This window comes from Somniosus microcephalus, chromosome 6 (genome assembly GCF_052327205.1).
Source record: "Somniosus microcephalus isolate GS21.2 chromosome 6, FLI_Smic_1.0, whole genome shotgun sequence".
Taxonomy (NCBI): Eukaryota; Metazoa; Chordata; class Chondrichthyes; order Squaliformes; family Somniosidae; genus Somniosus; species Somniosus microcephalus.
Genome location: NC_140992.1, coordinates 63,369,508 through 63,388,726, shown reverse-complemented (window position 1 = coordinate 63,388,726; position 19,219 = coordinate 63,369,508). Strand labels below are relative to the sequence as shown.

General features: G+C 42.9%; 1 protein-coding gene across 2 annotated transcripts in view; it reads left to right on the top strand.

The window, feature by feature from the left end:
* Window positions 1-19,219, top strand: part of naaladl2 (N-acetylated alpha-linked acidic dipeptidase like 2) — a 1,153,361-nt gene that overhangs the window by 767,047 nt on the left and 367,095 nt on the right. For both annotated transcript variants that reach the window (XM_085990293.1, XM_085990292.1), the window contains one exon: window positions 9,976-10,116. In XM_085990293.1, coding sequence (XP_085846419.1) covers window positions 9,976-10,116 — 141 coding nt within the window. The remainder of the gene's footprint in view (window positions 1-9,975; window positions 10,117-19,219) is intronic.

Below are 19,219 nucleotides of genomic sequence, written 5' to 3'. Positions count from 1 at the left end.
TGATCTGTACCTCAACTCCATTTACCCACCTTTGATCAATACCTCTTGATAGCCATACCTAAAAAAAAAATCTATTGATCTCACTTTAAACATTTCAATTGCCCCAGCATCAACAGCCTTTGGGGGAGAGAGTTCCAGATTTCCCCTACACTTTTATGAGAGAGTGTTTCCTGATTTCACTTCTGAATGGTTGAGCTCTAATTTGAAGATTATGGGGGTGAAATTCAGTAGCACCCCATTTGAGGCGCTAATTTTTAAAAGTTTGAAAAGATAGTGCCAGGCGTTAACGATTTCAAACTTTAGAAAATTTCGCCGTTTGCTTTCCAAGAAGGAAGTGGATTGCTAAATCAAGCACTCTACTTCCTTCTTGGAGCACAAGCAGCAGCAGGCGGAGCAGAGACTTCAGCAACGCTGTACACTGGGCCGTGCAACGCTTCCCACCCTAAAAGGGAAGGGCCATTGCTGCAGACTCTGCAATATAAAAATTACCTACCTGGACCACCAAGGCAGCCGCGATCCCGTGCAATCAGCCCGGCACTCAAGCAGAGTGCCGGGCTGATCGATCACGGGCAGGAACCCGGGAAAAAACTGCAACAAGAAAGGTAAGTTTTCTTTTTTTACTTACCGCGGCCACCTCGCCTTTAATCATCACCCTCGAGGCAGCCGGCCGCCCGATGCATGCCTCCTGCAGCGGTCGGTGCTTTCGACCAGCGCTGCTGCAGGGAGCAGAAGTCAATTTCGGGTCCAGGGCGATGCACACGGTGATGACATCACGACCTCCGGGCGAAGGAGATCGGGGCGCAACGCCATAGCACTGCCGCAAAACTCCTGCCGAATATGGCAGGAGTCGATGTCAGCAATGTGCCCGGTCATTTGTGCCCCGTTAGTACCCCCCGAACAGCTCCCGGTGCCAGTGCCCCATGAATCAAAACCCCCGTCTCCCACACCACTCTTTCAGCCACGCATTCAACTCTCTGATATGTTTGACCCTATGCCAATTTGCACGTGGATCAGATAATAATCCAGAGATGTTTTCCTTCTGCTTATTAATTTGGACCCTAGCTCCTCAAACTCCCTCAGCAGAACCTCATTCCTAGTTCTACCTATGCTGTTGGTTGCCATGTGGATCACGACAACTGGATCCTCCCCTCCCACTCCAAGTTCTTCTTCAGCTGTGAGGAGATGTCCTTAACCCTGGCACTGGGCAGGCAACACAACCTTCGGATCTCCCGGTCGTGGCTGCAGAGAACAGTATCTATCCCCCGGCTATACTGTTCCCTACCACTACCACATTCCTTTTCTCTCCCCTCCACCCCCCCCACTTGAATGGCCTCCTGTACCACGGTGCCATGGTCAGTTTGCTCATCCATCCTGCAGACTTTGTCCTCATCCACAAAGGCTGCAAGAACCTCATACCTGTTGGATAAGGGCAAAGGGTACACAAGTTGTCATTATAACTGCAGGTTTCGGAATGCTTCTGTAAGTTTCTTCTTGCAGGGATGCAATTCATTCACCAGTTTTGATTGCTGCTTAAAGCTTTCCTTACGACCACTTTAATAATACTCCAATTATTAATATGTGAAGACGTCTCCAGCGCATAAGGCAGATATAGCCAAAAGGAGAAGCAATACATTCCTAAGTATTTTATCGTTAATGTGAAACCCCAAAGAAAAAACAAAAATTTATCCTTAGTATTCTGTTAAGAAGAAATAGATCATATCTAACTTTCCATGTACAGTATCTCTTTATCTCTGTTTTCCTACTTTCTTTTTGTTTCTATTTCTCTGTATAAAATGTAGAAATTACTCAATCCAACTGCTGCTGAAACTCTCACTAATGCCCTTCTTACCTCCATACCTGACTTTTCCAGTGTCTTCCTCATTGGCCTTCCAAGCTGCACCTCACATAAACTCCACCTTACATAAACTGACCTCATGCTGTTCTGCGCACTTATCACCCTGATTTTTGTCAACTTCCACTGGTTTTCCATCCACCAGTGCAGCAACTGCAAATCCTTGATACGTGTCTTCAATCCCCTTCACAGCCTCACCTCTTCCTACCTTTGCAACCTCCTCAAGCCTGGTTCCACTGTCTGCGCCTTCTGATAGTTCAACTTTGGTATACAGTGCTTCACTCCCTTCTATCCCCCACTCTGGTTTTAGAGTCTTCAGCCACTCTATCCCTAAACCCTTTCATCTTGCTACATCTTTCTCCACCTTTAAAATCCTCCTTAAAAACTAGCTAGTCAACAAACAACTTTGATCATCTCCCCAACGCCCACTCATTACTGCTCAAGACTGACCCTTCTACCCAGCCCCCGCACCACCCCCCCCCCCAAGCTGTGAACTCCTTGGGAAAGCATTGCTATTTTAAAGGTTGTTATACTGTGTGATATCAGGCTTATGTATGTATCTCGGCATCAAATCCTTCATACATCTGTATATTTCTGCATTTCTGGCTATGGTCTGAATGTTTCTTCTATGCTCCTTCTGACCTGCCAACTCGCATAGATTTAAAAAAATGTTATGACTAATATTGCATTAGACTTTAGAACTCCTTTAAGCGCTTAATATATATGATAAAATATTTATCTAATGTTCACCTGTTCTAATAAATTATACTTCTGTATTGTTAGGAAACGTGTAACAGTTGAATGTGCAATTCTATTCATAGGGCAGCATCGATAATTACAAATATTCTTTTTAATTTAACTATCTTTCCAATAATATTTCTCGTTATGGTTTTACGTGATATCCTTTCTAAAGATCTGAGGCAAATTTTCCATATTTTGTAATCTGCTGTACCTAATTAGTTCTCCTAGGGTTACAGAATTGCTCATCAAACACAAAAACTTTTGCTATTTCAAATTAGGTCTCCAATGCATTGGCCTACCACCAGAGTGGGTCATCTAAGGTGACTGATTGTACAAGAGAGCTCTGTAGCCCCAATGACACAGATTTAATCACCTGAGGCTGTACGTTTGTTGCTTCTACCAAAGACATTCATCACACTATCAAAGTCTTTGAGTGTTCTAATTTTTCATGGGGTGAAACTAACTGGAACATTCAAAAAATCTGAAAATTTCAAGCTGGAAGCTAAACCATTTATATACAGTGTATGGAATAGAACAATGATATCCAGTTAGTATCTTTCTAAAGGGGAAACAATTGTCTTTTAGTGATATAAGACCATTTTGATTATAAGTATGAACCAGCAGTGAGAATGTATATTTTTATTACTATAACATATACTTCAACCACAAAATGTGATTAACTCATCAATGATAATGGTACAAGAATTAAAGTATTGATTTTTCTCTTCATTCAAATTTGAGTTGCTAGGAAACTTTCAGTGGTTTAGTGATCTTCAAGTGGAAATCCATAAGCAGCTTTTTCCTTTTCCCTGCAATAACCAGAAACAACTTTCATTTATGTAAAAATACTATTGAGCATGGGATCCAAGAATAAGAAAAATATTACCAGATTTGGTAACTGTTAAAATCCTGTAATATAGACATTGTTTACTTCAGTAAATAAATGTTTCACATCAGTTTTGACCATGTAAATTGGAGAGGTTCCCGTATATGACAATGTATCAATTAGCAACAGTTTGAGGCAGACTGCTGTACATAGACCACCGAAGATGGAATTTTGTAGGGGGATACTGAATTGTTGTATATAATGGACCGGATTTTGCGGTTTTAATGACTGCGAAACTATAGCGTTCGCCGTTATTACTCTGTGAAACTGACAGCAACTTCTGCCGTCCACGTATGCACAGTTAAACATGTAAATCCAGAAGTTACTGTCAGTGATTCCCTGCTCCTTCTCAGGGTGTGCTGTTGAAGACCCTGCAGACGGCAAATTTTAGAAATCACTTGAACTGACGTGAACTTCCCCTTTTACGCTATAATATCGTTGTTAAAAACCTCTGAAAAAAGTTAAGCCTTGTTAAATGAGGTGTAACTGGGTTTTTAATGCTGTACTGAGTCATAATTACTGCTGAACAAACTCTCTGGCCCTGAAAAATTAATTTTATATTTGTCAAATGTCACATTTTTCCATTATGATAAAAATTCCACAGGTTTTTATTATATATATACATATTTAAAGTTTGTTTATGATATTTCAGCTTCTATTTTAATCCCATGTGTATGTCCCAATCTTTATTTCGCTCTCCGTAAAATGTATAAAAAGTGAAGGATAATCAGTGGTTTGTTGGCTGTGAGAATACTTCAATGTGATTGGCTGCTTTGCCTGCTTGATGACATCACTGTTGCTGGATGCCGGAGATCCCCCAGAGTTGGCGCCAGAATCAAACTAATGTCAGGAAAGGTGAAATCAACACCACAGGGATCGTTAGCTCTTTGTGGGCAGCTTTCTTCGAGGTCAGCGGTGAGTGCCATCACATCACCGCTGACCGCAAAATCACTTAAGTCTTAATGAGGTAATTCAGTCTTAGATTACAAAGGACCCTCTGAAAAATTCAAAGTAAGAATGATACTACTCCCAGATAAATCCCAATTCTCAGATAAAAGATTCACTAAGTATATTCTTGAATGTTGTGAGACCTTGCTTGCCAGGTGCACTGCGGTTATCAGTTGTGCTGACAGTTAGTGCATTGCATTTATGAAGTATGGTTTGATACGCCTTCAAGTTATATGTACAGGTTATTAATGGAGCATCTTTTTTATCTCTACATTTTTATTTTTTCTACACTGTTTTTATTTCAATAATATTACATTCAAATTATGAAAATGCATTACCAAAAGCCCACCTACAAAAGCTATATGTAGCTTTTTACAAATTGATTAAAATATGTCATGGATTTTGTTATAACAAATCTGCATTTAGTAGAGACATTACAAGTATTTGTTGTTTACAAGATTTTCACCAACTAGCAGAAGGATCATTATATTTGAAAGAACTGTTCTGAATAGTACCGACAAACAGCAGAGAGACATGATGATTGCAGTTAGCGTGTCAGTTCATCATAAAACCTTTTAACATGACTTAATGTTTTTAATGTATCACGGTGCCATTGATGTGAGAACTGCTGAAAAATACGCACTATGCAAGAATGTCAGCCCATCACTATTTGACTGCCACTTATATTGTCCGTATGCATTTTCTATATGGCAACTTTTCTGAAATTCATTCCAAAAATTGTTTTTGATTCCAAATGTGTATGTGCAGTCATTTATTGTATAAAAAAAATGCTGTGCTTTGAGTCGGCAATAAATTGTTTTGAACAGCCAAAAGAGTCATTTTTAAATACCAAGAATAAGCAGTGTTTTGTCAGAAAATAAGCCGTTTTAGTTCATTATGTCAGAGTGTGGCGCTCCTTATTCCATATGTAGAAGTTGTATCTTGTTTTCTAGACGACTGTATTTGCATCACACTTAGCAACACCAACGCTTTTTACCGTAACACCAATAATATTTTTTATTTTTCTCACCTTCTGTTTGCCATAGACCCACGAGAGTCTGCCAACAAGGGTGGGGAGGGAGAGGTAACCTGAGTCTCTGAGGTCAAGTTGATGATTGCCCAGGCTGGCTGAAAGGGTAGACATGTCGCTGGGGCTGAAATCACTACTAATTTACTCTAGAAAATCCTGGAAGGCAATGCCCTAATTTTTATTGTGGTCCTAGTTGAATAAGCAGCAGGAAGCTTACTAGTGACTTTGTACAGCTGTAACTCCAGAAATGTTTCCATGTACACCTGGAGGTTGCTAATCCTGAGCTTTTGCCTACCTGTGCCTAAGCTCTTTAGACTTGTGTAAGTGGGGTGTGTCCCGACAGAGAGAGATTGTAGGCAAACACAAACTCTACCTGTGTGGATTCTTCAGCAACTTGGTTTGGAGTCTCACCACTATTAAATATGGTGATGGGTTGATACACAAAAAATATTTCCATGACATCTTTTATTTGCTATGCTGCCAAGAGACAATAGTGATTGACTTGATAGAATATTTGAAAAGAAAAATTTAATTTCTATTTCTAGCTGAAACATTTACTTTGATGCATAACGCTCAAATTCCTCAAAGTATTGTTGATACATTTGTTAAATATCTGATTTTGTCTGAAAGCTTATTTCTTTAATTAATTTTTTTGAAAAAAATGCACGGAAATGGCCAAAGTATTTGCACTGCAACCTGCAAGTTTAACCTCTTTTTGTGAAGCATTTACTCAACAAGTTGAAGGATGCTTTTCTATTTCAGGTACGTAGGAAGCAAAATTCCACTTCAACAGCAGCATAAAATGGGCAGTAGCGGATCGTCTGCCCGTTATAGACCCACTGAAATTTTTTTCAATTGACTTTAATGGAATGGTAAATCGGCCGCTCCACTACCACCTGTTGCGCCCCTGCCAAAGTTACATTTTGCTTTCCTGGTGTCATAATCAAGCATTCCTTGTATGGACGCAGAGTGAAGTTCTCTCTGCTCTGCCTCAGCCCTAACCTTACCACAGCACCATCTGCTGTAGCAGTATGACATTTTTCTATTTACCACAACAGCTATCCTATGAGTGATTAATACTGTAAATTAGTGTCAGTTTTGTGCTATAGTCCCATGCCAACTAGGATCTGGAAGGGAATGCCAGACTTACTTCATTTAAGATCTTTACAGCCAGCTGACAGATGAGATTAGTTTTGAGGTAGATTTGAACTTGCGTTCATGAAATAAAAGACTGTCATACCCAGTTAACCCCAACTCCCACCCCCCTAACTCACCCACGCAAGATTGTTTAATTTATATTTTAGATCAAACATTTTTGCTCAACAATGAAAAGGATGGAATACTTTTGCATATGTGGTACCCTGTTCAGGTAATTGTTACGTCCAACTGCTTTGCTTTCGGGACATGGGTTATCCAATGGGAATACCTCTATTTTGTTATGAGGGAGAAAATGAGGATATGGAGGAAGCTAGATTGGAGGCTCTCAGAGAGGCTTCATAGAAGGCATCTTTTCCCTACATGCACATTTCCACTCACCAGGGTCAACCAAGAAGGACTTGCATAGACTTTTCTGCCGTCAGTGCCTCAGAAGGCTGCACCTCCCCTCAGAAACTATGGGTGCAGAAATAACTGACCAGAAAAGCTAAAAACAATGAATTACGTGATAACAGGGAACTTGATTGTTTTTAAAGAAACTGAAAAAGACAGAGGAAAAGAAAAAGCAAGAGAGAGAAAAATGAGGAACTCCCATTGATAATATTCAAAGGGCCCGAACGTGATAGACTTGGAAGATTTTGAAAAAGACATCAAAATAAAATATTAAAAGCATTGCAAAATGAAATTAAATGAGAATAAATATTGCATTTTTATTGTACTTTCTGATGTCGGTATGTCTCAAAGCACTTCACATAATCAATTCCGTTTTGAAGTGCAATCGTTATTGTTATGAAGGTAAAGGACGACTATAAATGTGAAAATGGTCACAGAGTAGGTCCAGAATTATTTATTTTTGGGTGATTGTTTGAGACCAGTTACCATTAAAAACTGGAATATTCTTCCACTTTTTCCACCCAACGTCAGCATTAGGCTCAAGTATAGCATAGAGCATGTCCAGGAAAAGGCTCTTAAAACTCAACTCCAATTATGTGCCTCAAATCCATAGAGCATGCATCCTATCCCACCCCCAACACAAACAGACCCCAGCATGAATTTCTGATTTTACACATTCCCTAACCTTGTGACTCTTTCATTGAAGCTATTAGTTTGTGCTATCATAGAATGATACAGCACAGAAGGAGTCCATTGAAAAAGTTATCCAATTAGTTGCAGTACCCTGCCCTTCCCCCATAGCCCTGCAAATTTTTCCCCCTTCAAGTATTTATCCAATTCCCTTTTGAAAGCTATCTGCTTCCACCACCATTTTTTCCTCATCTCGCCTATGGTTCTTTTGCCAAATACCTTAAATCTGTGTCCTCTGGTTACCGACCCTTCATAGAATCATAGAAAGTTACAGCACGGAAGGAGGCCATTTCAACTCATCATGTCCGTGCCAGCCAACAAAGAGCTATCCAGCCTAATCCCACTTCCCAGCTCTTGGTCCATAGCGCTGCAGGTTAGAGCATCCCAAGTGCACATCCAAGTACTTTTAAATGTGGTTAGGGTTCCTGCCTCTACCACCCTTTCAGGCAGTGAGTTCCAGACCCCTACAACCCTCTGAGTGAAGAAATTTCCCCTCAAATCCCCTCTAAACCTTCCACCAATTACTTTAAATCTGTGCCCCCTGGTTTTTGACCCCTCTGCTAAGGGAAATAGGTCCTTTCTATCCACTTTATCTATGCCCCTCATAATTTTATACACCTCAATAAGGTCTCCCCTCAGCCACCTCTGTTCCAAGGAAAACAGACCCAGCCTATCCAGTCTTTCCTTATAGCTAAGATTCTCTACTCCCGGCAACATCCTTGTAAATCTCCTCTGTACCCTCTCTCGTGCAATCACATCTTTCCTGTAATGTGGTGACCAGAACTGCACGCAGTACTCTAGCTGAGGCCTGTGGTGATTATTCTTGTTTTATAAGAAGCATTGTAATTGGTTGCCTGTTTTCCTGCCTTGAGATATATGCTGTAAACTTATTGGTTAGTTGATTCCATGTGACCTGTGGTGGCCATCTTAAATTCAGTTTTCTACAGCTTGGTTGAGACTGGGTGCTCAACATGTACTTGCTGGTTTTTTAAGGTTAATAAAGCCTAGCTTTTGAAAGGCAATCTACTCTTTATTTCAAGGCCTAACTAGTGTTTTATACAGTTGAAGCATAACCCCCCCTGCTCTTGTATTCTATGCCACGGCTAATAAAGGCAAGCATTCCATATGCCTTCTTAACCACCTTATCTACTTGGCCTGCTACCTTCATGGATCTGTGGACATGCACTCTAAGGTCCCTTTGTTCCTCTACACTACTCAGTGTCCTACCATTTAATGTGTATTCCCTTTCCTTGTTAGCCCTCCCCAAATGCATTACCTCACACTTCTCCGGATTGAATTCCATTTGCCACTGTTCTGCCCACCTGACCAATTTATTGGTATCTTCCTGCAGTCTACAGCTTCCTTCTTCGGTATCAACCACACAGCCGATTTTAGTATCATCTGCAAACTTCTTAATCATACCCCCTATATTCAAATCTAGATCGTTGATATATACCACAAAAAGCAAGGGACCTAGTACTGAGCTTTGCGGAACCCCACTGGAAACAGCCTTTCAGTCACAAAAACACCCATCAACCATTACCCTCTGCTTCCTGTCTCCGAGCCAGTTTTGAATCCAACTTAACAACAGAAAATGCACCAAAAGAGGAACAACAGAAAATGCTGGAGAAACTCAACATCCATGGAGAGAAAATAGAGTCAAAATTGAATCCAACTTGACACTTTGCCCTGGATCCCATGGGCTTTTAACTTCGTGACCAGTCTGCCATGTGGAACCTTATCAAAAGCCTTGCTAAAGTCCATATACACTACATCAAATGCGCTACCCTCATCTATCCTCCTTGTTACCTCCTCAAAAAATTAAATCACGTTTGTCAGACACGACCTTCCCTTAACAAATCCGTGCTGACGATCCTTGATTAATCCGTGTCTTTCTAAATGAAGATTTATCCTGTCCTTCAGAATTCTTTCCAATAATTTCCCTTCTGCCACTGGGAGCAATTTCTCCTTCTTTACTCTATCAAAACCCTTCCTGATTTTGAACACCTCTATCAAATCTCCCCAAAATTGCATTGAGGTCTTAATAATGTCACAGGACCCCAATTTGTGTGGTACAATGAGGCTCCAGCCTGTTCCAGGTGGGAGTGTTGGCTGTCTAAATCACAACCAGTTTGAAAACAGCAGTGAGCTGGAAGTCAGGGGTAAGTTTAAAAACATTTTTTAGGTCTCGCTAACATCCATTCCTGCCGAAAATCGGGGTGGTGAACAGATCAAAATCACCCCCATGTTGTCTTAATTTGTGTTTTGTGCTTTTAAAAGGGGGAAGCTTCAGGGAACATCGAATAAACCTTACATCTTTGCTGGTTCAACCAATTGCTGCATCCCTGGCTAAAGCACTTCTTTCTTCAATTGAGGAGGCAAATGGGAACGGATGTTTTCATCTCACTAATTCAAGCGCAGGTAACAAATGCAGTTTCACATCTTTTTATGCAACTAATGATTTTTTATTGATGCATGTGTCTTTGTACATAATTTAGAAAACACTTCTATGCAACTGAACTATGATTAAACTTGTGACATGATTTATGCCCATTTTAGATGGGAAAAGCAGCGAGTCTTGCAGTTCTGTTCTCATACATACATTAGTAATCAACGGATGTAGATTTCCTGCTTTTATTTACATAACGCGCAGCCTCTTGCTGAAGATCTGAAGTAATGAGCCTTTGTTTCAAATTGTTGTGGATAGAATTAACATCAATTATGAGCTGATTTGAGCAGATCTGCTTAATTACCATTATATGCAAATACAGTGAGAAGAAAAGGAAGCGAAGGAAGAACTAATTTCTTCCATATTTGGAAATCAAAAGAGCGTAATTGGGATTTGGGATTTTCTGTATGCCATGGTACTGATCAGGGAAATAAAACCTGTGGTCCAGAGAATAACGGAAAACCTGATGAATGTTAAAATACTGAAAGCATGTATTCGATGTAAAAAACAAACCAGATTTATATTTTATGATTTGGTGAGTTACAGGGACACAGATGTGTTTGCATTTTTATTAATGTAAGAATGAATAGTCTTTGTTAAAGGGGCTTTATTCTGCTTTCTGTACATGATTTGGCATTTAATTAAATATTCTAACTTACAATTCCTGGTTTATACTCTGCGGGCTTGATTTTGCCGGTGCTCAGAGGGCGGATTCGGAGGCAGGTCAGCCGTCAAAATAGCAAAGATTGACAGTGGGTAGGAAACCCGCCTCCACGCATCTCCCAGGTGTCGGGTCTGTCTGCGCAGAACAGACCTGACACCAAGCGGCGGGGTAGACTATTTAGATCATTAAATGGATGGTTAACAGCCAATTTAATGTTATTTTGAGCCTACCTTCTAATTTTACGTGCTCCCCCACGGGTTACCCGCTGCTCAACTCACCCTGTCATAAGTTGAGTCTGCTTTGATTTATCTGATTACCTGACAGCTGCAGAAGTGGTATAAAGGATATCATGGTTGGCTTTGTGGCTCTGGCTGGATTCCCATGGGTGCAGGGCATAATCGACTGCACACGTGGCCATCAGGGCACCCCATGATAACCCAGCAGTGTTTATCAACCGCAAGGGCTTCCACTCCCTCAATGTGCAGCTGGTCTGCAACCATAGGCAGATCATTGTCCATGTGTGCGCCAAGTTCCCTGGGAGCTGTCATGACTCCTACATCCTGCGCCAATCCACCGTTCCTCAGCTCTTCACACCTCCAAACAGTCTTACCGCCTGGCTGCTTGGCGACAAGGGCTATCCACTAAACACGTTTCTGATGACACCTTTGAGGAAGACAACAAGCGAGGCTGAGGAACATTACAATCAAAGCCTCATCTCCACCAGAAGTGTTGAAGAGCAAACAATAGGCATGCTGAAAATGCGCTTCAGATGCCTGGACAGATTGGGAGGAGCCCTGCGGTATGCACCAGCCAGGGTCTCCAGAATCATTGTGGTCTGCTGTGCCCTGCATAACATAGCGCAGCAGCGAGGATTAGCACAGCAGGAGGAAGAAGGTGCAGAGCACACAGCCACTTCGGAGGAGGAGGAGGATCATGAGTTTGAGTACGAGGATGATGAAGACCTTAAGCAGCCGCCAGTACCATTGCCACCAGTACACAACCACATTGCTGCCCGTGAGACCAGGAATCACCTCATCATGGCCAGATTTAGTAAAGTTCACGCAAAACAGACATGTGGCTGCCACATTGGCATCAGCCCACATCAACACCATTAACCATCCCTACAATGACCAGTCCTATCGTTTCAATGTCACCACCATTGATGGAGATTAAAATAGCCCTGACCATCCACTCTGCCACTTCAAGTGTCAACACACATTTGCTAAGAACCACAACATTCATGCAATTAAAGATTTAATGGACAAAATCATTTTAACAGAAACTTGTCAATAACATTGAAAGAAACACCCAAGTGACTACCCTTGTGACTCTATTTGTATGGCATCTTTCTTTTCCGAGTGCTTCTATGTGGTGCAATCCCTGTGGCTTCAGCAGAGGTAGAAAAAGGCTGCTCACTTCCCTGCTGCATCTGCTTAGACACCTTTGGTGGTCGTCCTCTGGGTTTTGAAGCCTGTGTGGGTCCTGCCAAAGTGTCACCACTTCTCTGCTAGCAAGTAGCTGGAGAGCACCTTGCTGCACATGAGTGGGGTCATGAGGACCCATGTCTATACTGACATTCCTCCTAGCAAGGCCGTCTGGTTTCTCTCCTCGATAGATGCCCATCTATCCTCCATAGATGCCCATCTAGTTTGAATTGAGACCATGTACTCAAGCGACTGGCGCATTATGTCCTCCATGTAGGTTGCCATCCTATTCATGGAGGAAACAACAGTCGCAAGTGCATGCGCCACGGTGTTGCTCATGCTGGAGATGAACTCCTCCATTCTCTGCACACTCGCAGTCACCACGGTTGCAAAACCTGTCAGAGCCTCCTGCACTTGTTGCTCCAGCTCCAGGACCGCCCTCTTCATTGATGGCCTCGAAACTCAGCGTGTGCATGCAACTGAGCAAAGCTAGGAGACGCCTGCGCCCTCAGGCAAGGAGTCACCACTGCTGTCCCTGTCTCCACAATCACCTCTTGCTCACTTGTGACTTGTGAGACACCAGTTGACAACATTACTCTATCTCGAGACAGACCCACCAAGGTGTGCGTATCTGCCCTGGTGTTGGCTTGCCTTGTCAGAGGTGACGTTGTGCCCTCAGAGGCTGGATCCTCCTCTGAGGAGTCCTCTTGATGTTCCTCATGGACATTGCGGGGGGGGGGGCAGCTCTTGATGGACCTGTGGGAGAGTAAGGACATCAGTTAGATAAATGATATGTCCATTGCATACAGATACCAATAAGTACATTATGAGCAATCAATTCCTGTTGACATCAGCCCCAATATGAGTGACTGATGAATGACGTGGGTGTATGGAAAATTATTCTGTCGCCAGGTTGTCCTGATGAGCCCCTCTCTCCGTCCCCCACTTCCGGCTGATCCACCACTCCAGTGATCTCCAGGGCAGCCTCCTCTGCAAGAGTCAAAATGGTCCTGTTCTCCCCCTTTCCCTCTTGTTGTGGGCTCTCTTCTCCTGCAAGGAGGGTAAGAAGAGAAGATTGAGTGAGAGTGATGAAATGAGTGTAACGAATGGATGTGTTAGATCTTTATAGGGAGACTATAATGGAGTGGGGTGGCTGTAACAAGTTGCCTCCTTTAGTGTTGCTAGTTGGTGTCATTACATTAGGATGAGGACGAGTGTTTGGGGTGCATAGTAAGATGGGGATGCAATAATGCAGCTAAATAGAGAGGGATGTCTGAAGGTGCAAGGGATGTTGCATTGAGTTGTGATGTACAGGAGTAGGTTTGGGAATGCTGAGTGATGGGGAAGTGATAACAGACACTGCAGCATGAAGGTAAGTGTGGCTTTATACTCATTTTTCCAGATTGTAGAAGATCATGAAAACGCTTGCGGCACTGAAGCCAGGTCCTCGTCACCACACACCTGCTCATTACCTCCTCAGCTATTTGCAGCCAGGCTGCCTTGGTCTCCTGGGGAGGTCTCTTCCGACCACTGGCAGGGAAGAGAACCTCCCTGCGTGCTCTGACTCCCTCCACAAGAACATGATGGGAGTCACCACTGAATTGAGGTGCAGCCCTTTGCCTTTGTGAGCTCATTTTTGGAGTTGAACAAGCTATCTCAGCAATGGCCGTTTCAAATTCATGAAGTGGGGCCATGGGCCCTTTAAATAAACCGGCAAGAGTCGGTGCTGAAGTCACCTGACCCGCACTTTCTAATAGGGTCGGGGAACGCGACGGGTGGGCTTAACAAGGCCCATTAACATAAAATCCTTTTTTTTGGCGGGCTTCAGTAGGCAGCAGGACCGTATCCCGACAATGACCTCTCCCGCCCTGAACCCACCTTGGCCGGCGAAATCACGGCCTGTGTGTCCCCAGTAAGGATTTTTCAATCTGGTTGGTTAAGGAACACACAGTTGCTTTCCCTGTTCACACAGGTCCGGATCCCCTGTAAAGGGCGCTGTGCTGTTTCAGCTATCTAATTACCGCAAGCCACAGTGCGAAGTCTGTGGGCAAGTGTAAATGTAAGCAACAGCTAGCACCGTTCATTTGCCATTGACTGCAAAATCCAGGCCTATAGATTTTACCCATAATCTTTTGTAGTATTGAAACTGCTCTAAGGGATGAAGAGAGCTCTCTATCAACATTGATAATGTCATTATGTGCACCATATTGGAATCATTCTCATATTTATGTAGGCAAATAGCTGCTACCTAATAAAAGATAATTTTATGTAAATTTATTTATAAAATGAGTGGACAAATAAAACCTAATGCATCAAACTACTGTAACCTATAATCCTCTTGTATTGTCAACGTTTCAGAAATTTTTGACCATTTCTCTACAGAAAAGATTCACGGAAGAATAACTTTTAATGTTTTGAAAGCATGTATTATTATGAGTAATAAAAAGGGGAGGGTTTGAGGTGAAAGATAGCTAAGATGTTAATGAGCTACCATTTATGTTGTTTCCTCGTTGACTGTAAATAATAAGCAGTTTGGTGACTTTTCTCCATAATTAATAAACACCTGTACTCGTGTTGGAAGGTTTTTTGATCTTCTCATTGTGAACAATGGATAAAATTGTCGGGAAATAGAACAGAATGTCAGACACCTGAAAAGCTGTCTAGCTTTTACAAAAGAAGCTGCATCTGAGGCAGAAAGTCCCTAGAAAAGGCAAGCTCAAAACAGGCAGAATGCGGAGGAGTTATTCTGTTTAAGTCAAGCAAGACAACCCACGGAAGTGTGTAGCATGGCATGTACATCATTTTCATATTATTACATGGAGAAAAGTTGTATCGACTGAACTAAGTAAATCTGGTCATAATTATTGCTCAGTATGTTCATCTTACCGTAGAATAAAACAGCTTAACAATTCAAACCAAGCTTCACCTCATCTAGTGTTCATTCAGTCTGCCTTTGGAGAGAATAAGAAATACACATGCAAAAGACATGACAATCAGATTCAGGTCACAATGGGGTTCCACTGTTCCAACCCTGGGTCCCACTATCATGCAAGTAGATGTAGGGCAGTGAGAGTCAAATACCATGAAAGTAAGACACGCAAACCCCTCTTGGGAGCGATTACTGCCACCGAACCTGAACCAGCCTATGGCTGACCTGAATTTGTAACAAGTATTGACCCTGACAGATCAGCAATGATAGTCCTGTTTTATGAGCAACAAATTTAGGATCAAGAAAAGTAACTATTACCCACTAGTAGTCCTCGCTTAATAATCCTGCTCCTGAAAATAAATGTTAGACCTCTGCAGTGCCCTACCTGCTGGCTGAGTCAGTGTGTGCGCCAGCTGGTGAGGCTCAAATCCCATAACTAGTGAGGAGACCGAAGGTTGCTCAGAGACAGTGTGGTGTGATCAAAACTGATGGTACATCACACATGAGCTAGATAGTATTGGAGAGGTGACAGACTGAATACCATTTGTCACTCACCCGCTCTGTGTGTTGTTTTGATGACAATTTTAAGAAACAAACAAACTGGAATTAAGCTCCAGGGAAAGCATGTTCAGAATATATGGGGAAATCAAGCTGTTTATTTTCCTTTTAATTAAAAATGTAGGAGATATTGCCATTAAGTATCTTCTTCAAGATTCCCATGAAATATAGATCTGTGAGATATCAGCAAAGCAGTTCTGTTTAAGCAAAAGGTCTTGAGAGATTAGGTTGTAAACCAAGCTAAAAGCCACTGAATGTAACTGCTTATATCTTGGAAAAAGAAAGAATGTTAGGAATATTTTATTCAGGAAAAAGCAATGACTGGTGTTAAGTCTTTCAGTTAGTGCTGTTAGTACTTGGATTCTGGGATGAAGCAGCTGGCAGCCTGCTTCAGTTTTATTTCTGATTAATATGATGGTAAGTTGCACTTCTGAGTATTAGAAAATGGATTCCAGATCTCAGTTTGGCGAGGGGATGACGGGTTGAACGATGCTTCTGAGAGTGAGGGTGGGGGGGTGAAATCACTTGGCTACCTTGTATCTAGTAGTTCAGAGAGATATAGGTGAAAGTCTTGAAGCTGGTTGCCCATCAGAGGACTTGGTAAAAGAAGAAAGTGTGGCATGGGAAGACTTTAGCGAATAAGACAAATAAAAAAATTACATGGAAAGAAACCTAACTTATAGAAAATTCCTTTGTACAGAGTGTGAACAACGGTGAACAATTGACATGCTTGAAAAAAAATTGGAAGAATGCTTTATTCAAAATGGATAAAATTAGGGATAAATAACTATAGATATGCTATATTATATTATATACACTGAGTAACTGTAGACAGTCATTCAGTTGGCCTGATATCTTATTGAATTCAGTACAGACCGAACCTATTATTACTTTTCGATCCAATTTTGTGCCCCATTTTGAGAGATTATATTTTATGCCATGGGCAGCATTATTGAGCCTACGAGATAACACCCACGAGGCATGATTTTTACAGGTCTATTTTCACTCCTTATGAAGGCACAACGCAGCATGCTTACTGCTTAAACTCTTAACAGCTGTGTTCTCTTCACACCCACGCACTGCACAAATATTCCCTTAGCAACCGTGCTGCCACCGATGAACAGGAGAGCTAAGCTAAAGAATTAAAGTGGCTCTTGCAGTCACAGCCATGGCAACAACCACGGAGCCAATTTATACTTATGCTTTGAAAAGATGTCATTTCTGCTATGATGCCATGACATCATTAAATGCTGCATCGCTTTAATCTTGGGTAAATGTCCCTTTTCCCCCTATTTTCTCTTTTTTTTCTCCTCCTCTCCCACTCGTGTTTTGAAACCAGGAACTTGTACTGGGGTTCAGTTTCACAGAGACTCGCAACTCTCTGGCTCTTGGTCCAAATGGCCATTCTTTATGTGGAAACCTAGATGGTAACCGTTAGGAAGCTATTCAACTGTGAGACATCACAGCAAAACACAGACATGTTTCACATAACATCCCCTCCATCCTCCTAGCACAGAGGCTTTGGAGGGAATTTTAACCTAATAGAACGGGTGGGTTGGGAGCATGGGGGCAGTTAAAGTTCTAAAAATGTGAATCCCGACCTCAACCCGCCCACTTCTGGTTTTAATGGGGGCGGGCAGCCAGCCCACTGCCAGGAAGCGGGCCATCTATTTAAATATTATAATGAGGCTGGAAGCCTCTTCTTTAACCTCCATTTTGTGTTTAACTGTAGCTGGTCGGGTTTTATACATCTCGTGAAACCCAGTAGCTACAGCAAGGCGAGGACTGCTGCATCTAGGAGGTAAGTGCCTTTACACTTACCTCCTGGATCCAGGGTCCCTACCTAACCCACCCCCCACGAACGGAGACCTCCCATGAGGCCTCCATTCCAACTCCCGCCCCCCCCACCCGTGCTGGCCTCGACCCCGGATCACAATCTTTTCGTGCATCTAGTAATGGAGTCTCCCTTTGAAGAACTCTACTCTATAAGATTCACTGATTGTTAATGTCTTATTACAAAAGTTAATCCATGTCGGCACGGGCTTGACGGGCCAAATGGCCGCCTTCCGTGCTGTAACCACTCTATGATATTCCCAATTAAAAACAGAATTCAGTTCAGAAATAATGATAAATTTGTCACCTCCTTCCAAAACTTATTCAGTTCTTCAAATATCTTCTCTCTCATCTCCTCTCCTGTTCTCTACCCTACTCTGCTCTTCGCTCCTCTCCTCTCCTCAGTTGTCCCTACCCTCCTCTAATCTCCCCACCCTCGCCAACCCTCCTCTATGCTCTTCTCTCATTTTATTCTCATTTCAAATCTGAATTAAATTTTGAAGCAATGCTGAGTAATGGAAATAGGCAACAAATGTATTTAATTATTCAAACATTTTTTCCACTCCTCGCTTCCCCACCTCTCCTCTCCTGTAGGGATTTATGGAAGAAATTCCAGAGTGTGGGACTGAGATAGCTGAAGGCATGGCCACTAATGATGGTGCAAAGGAAGGTGAGAAAGCAGAAGAAGCCAGAATTGGAGGAACAGATTCTTCTTGGGGCAAGGTTGTAGATCTGGAGGTGTATACAGAGACAAAAGAGAGGCATGACCATGAAGGGTTTTAAATGTGGCTATGAGAATTTTAAATTGGAGACTTAGGTATACCGGGAACCAATATAGGTTAGAACGCACAGGTTACTGTCCCTCTTGAGTAGGGGCACTGTTTCTCTCTGGTCGGCCTCACACGATTTTGACGTTTTCAGCCTGCCCCACCCCGCCCCCCGCAGATCCTTCGGCTGGCCCGTGATCTTTTCGGACCCCTGACCCCCCTGCTCCTCCAGCTGGGCCCCGGCCCCCATGCAATCCCTCCCTCCCTCCTCTGTGCAGCCTAGTGCCACAGGTCTACCCGCCTGGAGCCAGCCAGCCTCTCAATCTGGCTGGCTGCGGGTGGGAAACAGAGGCTTCCCATTCAAATCAGGCCCTGCTGTTAAATTTGGCAGGGCCTGCGCGAAACCTGTTCTCCTGGGTTTCCTGACCACCTCGGAACCTTCCCGACCCCAATCCGCCTTCCCCATTAAAATTTAGCCCTTTGAGACCAATTGGTGTGCCCCATCATCACCCTAGCTAATTCTTCTTCTTAGGCAGTCCCTCGGAACCGAGGATGACTTGCTTCCACATTAAAAATGAGTTCGCAGGTGACTGATGAGTCCAATGCGGGACCTACAGTCTCTGTCACAGGTGGGGCAGACGGTGGATGGGGTGCCTGGGTTGACGTGCGCTCCTTGCGCTTGGCTTCCGCTTGCTCCCGGCAAAGAGATTTGAGGTGTTCGGCGCCTTCCCGGATGCTTCTCCTCCACTTTGTGCGGTCTTGGGCCAGGGATTCCCAGATGTCGGTGGGGATGTTACACTTTTTCAAGGAGGCTTTGAGGGTGTCCTTGAAGCGTTTCCTCTGCCCACCTGGGGCTCTCTTGCCATGCCGGAGCTCCGAGTAGAGCGCTTGTTTTGGGAG